The 7,500-nt window shown below is 42.1% G+C and overlaps 1 protein-coding gene across 2 annotated transcripts in view; it reads left to right on the forward strand.

The window, feature by feature from the left end:
- The window catches only part of osbp2b (oxysterol binding protein 2b), an 88,763-nt gene that overhangs the window by 80,009 nt on the left and 1,254 nt on the right, over positions 1-7,500 (forward strand). For both annotated transcript variants that reach the window (XM_072432717.1, XM_072432718.1), the window contains 4 exons: positions 1,903-1,998; positions 3,467-3,645; positions 4,218-4,438; positions 5,930-7,500. The exon at positions 5,930-7,500 is cut by the window's right edge and continues 1,254 nt beyond it. In XM_072432717.1, the coding sequence (XP_072288818.1) occupies positions 1,903-1,998; positions 3,467-3,645; positions 4,218-4,438; positions 5,930-6,072 (639 nt within the window). In that variant the 3' untranslated portion in view covers positions 6,073-7,500. The remainder of the gene's footprint in view (positions 1-1,902; positions 1,999-3,466; positions 3,646-4,217; positions 4,439-5,929) is intronic.

The raw sequence follows: 7,500 nt of genomic DNA on the forward strand, positions 1-7,500 counted from the left end.
ACACGACCAAACTACTGCCACATCTCAGACACACAACCAAACTACTGCCACATCTCAGACACACAAACTACTGCCACATCTCAGACACACAACCAAACTACTGCCACATCTCAGACACACAAACTACTGCCACATCTCAGACACACAACCAAACTACTGCCACATCTCAGACACACAAATTACTGCCACATCTCAGACACACAACCAAACTACTGCCACATCTCAGACACACAACCAAACTACTGCCACATCTCAGACACACAACCAAACTACTGCCACATCTCAGACACACAACCAAACTACTGCCACATCTCAGACACACAACCAAACTACTGCCACATCTCAGACACACAAACTACTGCCACATCTCAGACACACAAACTACTGCCACATCTCAGACACACAAACTACTGCCACATCTCAGACACACAAACTACTGCCACATCTCAGACACACAAACTACTGCCACATCTCAGACACACAAACTACTGCCACATCTCAGACACACAAACTACTGCCACATCTCAGACACACAAACTACTGCCACATCTCAGACACACAAACTACTGCCACATCTCAGACACACAAACTACTGCCACATCTCAGACACACAAACTACTGCCACATCTCAGACACACAAACTACTGCCACATCTGAGACACACAAACTACTGCCACATCTCAGACACACAAACTACTGCCACATCTCAGACACACAAACTACTGCCACATCTCAGACACACAAACTACTGCCACATCTCAGACACACAACCAAACTACTGCCACATCTCAGACACACAACCAAACTACTGCCACATCTCAGACACACAACCAAACTACTGCCACATCTCAGACACACAACCAAACTACTGCCACATCTCAGACACACAACCAAACTACTGCCACATCTCAGACACACAAACTACTGCCACATCTCAGACACACAAACTACTGCCACATCTCAGACACACAAACTACTGCCACATCTCAGACACACAAACTACTGCCACATCTCAGACACACAAACTACTGCCACATCTCAGACACACAAACTACTGCCACATCTCAGACACACAAACTACTGCCACATCTCAGACACACAAACTACTGCCACATCTCAGACACACAAACTACTGCCACATCTCAGACACACAAACTACTGCCACATCTGAGACACACAAACTACTGCCACATCTCAGACACACAAACTACTGCCACATCTCAGACACACAAACTACTGCCACATCTCAGACACACAAACTACTGCCACATCTCAGACACACAACCAAACTACTGCCACATCTCAGACACACAACCAAACTACTGCCACATCTCAGACACACAACCAAACTACTGCCACATCTCAGACACACAACCAAACTACTGCCACATCTCAGACACACAACCAAACTACTGCCACATCTCAGACACACAAACTACTGCCACATCTCAGACACACAAACTACTGCCACATCTCAGACACACAAACTACTGCCACATCTCAGACACACAAACTACTGCCACATCTCAGACACACAAACTACTGCCACATCTCAGACACACAAACTACTGCCACATCTGAGACACACAAACTACTGCCACATCTCAGACACACAAACTACTGCCACATCTCAGACACACAAACTACTGCCACATCTCAGACACACAAACTACTGCCACATCTCAGACACACAAACTACTGCCACATCTGAGACACACAAACTACTGCCACATCTCAGACACACAAACTACTGCCACATCTCAGACACACAACCAAACTACTGCCACATCTCAGACACACAACCAAACTACTGCCACATCTCAGACACACAAACTACTGCCACATCTGAGACACACGACCAGACACAAAGCTAAATGAGTCTAACCTGAGTGTTGTCTACAGTCTGGAGACATCGAGATCGTGAACCACAGGACCAAGGACAGCTGCCAGCTCAAGTTCTCCTCCTACAGCTACTTCTCCAGGGACGTCCCACGGAAGGTACTCAAATATTGACTTCCTTTGGGCTGTTTTAGACCTGGTTTAGTCTCTGTTTAGTTTTTCTGATTTGTATTTCAGTTTGTGTCTCAGTTAAGATCCTAGTTTGGTATCGTAATGAGGTAGTGTCACTGCCCTCTGCTGGTCATCACCTAAACTCTGCACCGGTCCTGGAGTTTAGGTTATTTACCTGTGTTTCTCAATCAGGGGAACGCGAGCACTTACCAAAGGGCACTTGTAATGGCTAAAAAGATGCAACTGAATAGTATGTGAGTAAAAAAAAAGAATTAATCCAAGAATTATTTTTGGAGGACCAATATGACTAAAAAAATAAATATAAATGAATTAGTAATATTTGACAATTTACTACTAACGTAAACATGTATTTGCCTGGAACCAGGATGTGATAACACAGACCAATGATTTAATTACTTAAAAGACGATCCTTTACAAGATGTTTTATCTTCAGGGTGTTTCAAGAGGCTTCGTCCGACTTATTGTGTTCAATTCAGTTCTATATCATTATCAATACAAAGCATATTTGTTGATAATACATACATACAGTTGATAATACATACATACAGTTGATAATACATACATACAGTTGATAATACTTACATACAGTTGATAATACTTACATACAGTTGATAATACATACATACAGTTGATAATACTTACATACAGTTGATAATACATACATACAGTTGATAATACTTACATACAGTTGATAATACTTACATACAGTTGATAATACATACATACAGTTGATAATACTTACATACAGTTGATAATACATACATACAGTTGATAATACTTACATACAGTTGATAATACTTACATACAGTTGATAATACATACATACAGTTGATAATACATACATACAGTTGATAATACTTACATACAGTTGATAATACTTACATACAGTTGATAATACTTACATACAGTTGATAATACTTACATACAGTTGATAATACTTACATACAGTTGATAATACTTACATACAGTTGATAATACATACATACAGTTGATAATACATACATACAGTTGATAATACTTACATACAGTTGATAATACTTACATACAGTTGATAATACATACATACAGTTGATAATACTTACATACAGTTGATAATACATACATACAGTTGATAATACTTACATACAGTTGATAATACTTACATACAGTTCAGAGTGAAAAAGTCAGGTCACATGAAAAGTAAAAATATTGTTCCCACCTAAATTTATATTGAAAACATAAAATACTTATCTTAGGGCGTTTGTTTTCTTATAAAGATTAAGGTACTTAATCAATCCCTTGTGAGGTGAGTATTGTGTGTATTTGACCTTCAGTGCTGCTGGGACGACCTCTGGGACCAGATCCAGATCTTGAGCTCGTCTTGGTCAGGACGACCTGACGGTGCATGTTTTGTGTGGTCACTATAAGCATGTGTCTGACCGACCGTGTGCTGCAGGTGACGGGCGTGGTGGCGGACAGCACCGGTCAGGCCCACTACATCCTCTCTGGGACCTGGGACGACAAGATGGAGAGTGCCAAAATCCTCCAGAGCAGCAGGGGGAGCTCTGAGGGCAAGCAGAAGACGGTGTACCAGACACTGTCGCCCAAACTGCTGTGGAAAAAGTACCCCCTGCCGTAAGTTCAAGCTAGGCAGTCCCTGTCGGCCCCTGTCGTGCCCTGTCGGCCCCTGTCGCCCCCTGTCGGCCCTTGTTGGCCCCTGACAGTCGAGTACCAACAGTTTGTTTTTACAATGATTAAAATCACTTGCTAATCTGCAGAGGACATTTTGGACTCTGGTGATAGAGCGCCCCCTGCAGCTCTATTGTGAAATAAAATGTCCCCATTCCCCCCCCTTTCTGTCTTTATCATAATAAGAAGTATAATCACAAACAAAAACTTTTCACTTTACCATTAAAAAAAAAAAAAAGAGCCAGAGTTTCTCAAGTCTTTGTCTGCTTTTCCACTCTAAGACAGCAGGGGGCGACGGTGGGCACTTGAAAGGCCCTAAAATACTATTTAACCATCACAGGGACTTATGTTACTTAGTTCGGCTTTAATACTGTTACTTGTGGCTCTGCATGTCTTTCCCCAGTCTCATTCCCATTTCACTGTCTTGTCAAATAAAGTCTACAGGCCAAAAAATACTTGAGCATTTAAAAACTAAAATGAGAGTAGTAGAGTGTACTAAGATGTTGTTTGTCGTCCAGTGAGAATGCAGAGAAGATGTACCACTTCTCGTCTTTGGCCCTGACGCTGAACGAGCCAGAGGAGGGCGTGGCTCTGACCGACAGCCGCCTGAGGCCTGACCAGAGGCTCATGGAGGAGGGCCACTGGGACGAGGCCAACACTGAGAAGCAGAGGCTGGAGGAGAAGCAGAGGGCCGTGCGGAGGAGGAGAGAGTCTGAGGCCTCAGACGCACTGGACCAAGGTGAGGGCAGTGATGGAGCTACATGTGTGGCTTTAGTCAGGGTTTACACCTTTAGGATTGGTTTGGATTCGGTTTAGTCCAGGTCTAGTTGGCATTTAGACCTGGTTTAGTTGAGGCAGCACTGCCAAAACTCATTTAGATATGTGTATATTTATATTATGTACTTCTTCTGACCTTAAGGCTTTTTTTTACAAGACAGCTATAGCATGAAATGGGGGAGAGAGGTTGTAGACATTCAACAGAATAGTCAAGGGTTTAGGTTTTAGAACTGGTTAATCCCCTCGAGAGTTTCCAGGCGTAAACTAAAACTCACAGACTCCTGGATTAGAGTTTAGGGCATTAGGTTCTAGGTTAAGACTAAGGTTTGGATTTGTGACGTGTCCATGTCTCTCCTGTGCTCCCCCTGGTGGTCAGAGTATGACTGTGACTTTGGTGAGTCTAATGTCCTTCTGTTCCTCTGTGCACGTCCTCATGTCATCCACCGCTTTAGTCACGCTCGTGTGGAAACTATCATTTCAAAGCAAATATAGAGGAACATGTTTCTTCTGGTAAGACTTGAAGTTCATGCGGTGTCTAAGGATGAATCCTAGAAACAAAATGACTATAACACTTTATTTCAGGGTACAGTTATGCCACGTTTCAACTGGTTCACTTTGGGGCAAATTTGTACGGTCCAAAAGTGTCACCACTGTCTTAAGTGAACCGGCCCGTTTAAGTGATCCAAAGTGGTCTGGCTCACTTTGGCTCCCGGAACACTTTAGTGTGAGAAGAGAACGCCGACTCGGATGAAAAAGAAACAAGAAAAGCAGATACAGACAGAAAACAATAAGAATTCCTCACCAAACTCTAACTTGATCTTGTCATGCTAATAAGCAGTAATAAGGAGTTTACTGAGAGGAGTGTTTGTCGTTCTAAATGTTTAATTATCAGCAGAATAAGACATTCATCAAAACCAAATAACTACGACTCAACATATAATTATCCACTTAAATGTATACAAATGATCAGATAGTTAGAGGTGAATAAGTGTGGCCTGAGATGAAGTGTTATCATTATTCATAAGTTAAACATTTGATTTCTAAGAAGCCCATGTTCAAACAATTATTCTTCAGCTTCACTTCCCCTTAATTAGCCTTAATAAAGCATGAACAAAAACTACATTCACAATGAACAAATAGTTTATTAATGAGTCAGGCTTAGTGACTTAAGTGGTTATATTTTGGTCATTCATTGAGAAAGGAGTTAATCCTTAATCCATCCAAACAAATGTTCATTCTGAGCTCGTGCTTTATCGCGGCTGAAGCTGAGAGAAAATACATGTTATACCTCATTATGATCGCTTTCGCAGTAGTACGTGTGCTATTACTTTTTCAAATACAAAGAGTATTTGTTGCATTGAACATTTGGACTTTCATGTCAAAGTCGACTCGTGTGTTGAACATTTCCTGCTCACGTCATGTCATACGTTTAAATGCATGTTTTTTCCTCCAGGCCGAGACTTGGAGGACTACCAGCCACTGTGGTTCACCCAGACCCGCGACTCCATCACTGGGGAGATCAACTACGTGTACCAGGGCGGTTACTGGGAGTCCAAGGACAAGCAGGACTGGAGGATGTGCCCCAGCATCTTCTGAGCCCTGCACACACCTGGCCTCAGCCACCAGGGGGCGTGTCTGCTGGCCCACACGCACGCCACAGAAGAAACGTGTCCGGAGCGTTTCAGCGCCGCTCCGCTCGCGTGACCAGCTCATTTCACCCTCTGTTAAGCCTTGTTTGGGACATCTTTCATTTTGAGATCAATGGCCTCTTTAAAACAAAACTGTGACAAGGTAAATCGTATTTGCATGCTAACAGGTGCTAGCTGTCTAGCATGCTAACGGCTGACTGTCAAAACTGTGATACATAGTGATAAATACCACATGTATTAAAATGAACTTTGAACTTGTATTGGCACAGCAGAGACGTTTGTCAAATTATATACACGTAATATGAAGAAATCACAATTTTTCAGTTATTGCCGCCATGACCAAACAAAAGTGAAGTCCTTAAAGGGCAGTACCTGTAACGATGTCAAATCTGTTTTCTCCAGTACAGATTTAGTGTAAAAGCAGCTCTTAGGGTCAGTATCAGACCACTGTGTGCTGTCTGCATCTAAAACAGTGCACAGTTAGCATGCTAATGTTTGTTAGCTTCAGTGTGACGGTGAATGCTGCTCTGAGCTCAAAAGGTGCAGGAAGTACTTAAAAACCCTTCACAGCAGTGAATATTCAGGATGCTCAGAATGCGTCAGGCAAGTGAGCAATAACGTATAAACAAGTTCTGTTTTTCACTTTTTAAAGACATAAGCTCCAGTCATTCACTTTATCACCACCATCGCTCCAGTATTTGACCAGGTTTATGAAATGAAACTTTCTGAATGATAAAGTGCTCTTTAAAGTCAGGATTACATTGATTGCAGTGTAGATTGTATAGATATCACTTCATTTCTAGAATTGTAACAAAAGATTTTCATTGAGCAACAAGTGAATAAGCCTTTAAAAAACAAGGTCATAATCATGATATTTGATATTACTAATGGGTAACGTCACTTTACTGTTTCCAGCCTGTTTCCCATTACAGAGCTGAACATATCTCTAACCTAAGAACCTCGATTACCTTTACATTTACCACTGATCTGAAGACAAAGAGTCTCGAGCTGCTGGGACACGCTGCACGTGGATCTGAGCAGGGTTCTTTCCTCCACGTGGAGTATCAAACCTCCGTCCAGTCCATGCACTCCTGTGCGTGTGAATGGATGGATCATATCGTCTCCATGGGGATTTATGATGGACAGTTACAGTCTTTGCTTCTGGTGGTTTTAAGGGTAAAGAACCTCGTGCATGTTTTGATCCGATTATCTTTAGTAAAACATCTCAATTTAAAGGTGCACTCTGTAACTTCTGGTGCCTCTTGCTCGTCTCTGTCATGGCTTTGCCTCGAGCGTTCCACAGAACGGTATTAGTTATCAATCTTTTATTTATTCAATTACAGATGTGTTCATTGTCAAAGATACTTGGTTTGGT

The sequence above is a fragment of the Eucyclogobius newberryi genome, unplaced genomic scaffold (assembly GCF_026437365.1).
Source record: "Eucyclogobius newberryi isolate DKJ021-1_F unplaced genomic scaffold, fEucNew1.0.hap1 SCAF_6, whole genome shotgun sequence".
Lineage (NCBI taxonomy): Eukaryota > Metazoa > Chordata > Actinopteri > Gobiiformes > Gobiidae > Eucyclogobius > Eucyclogobius newberryi.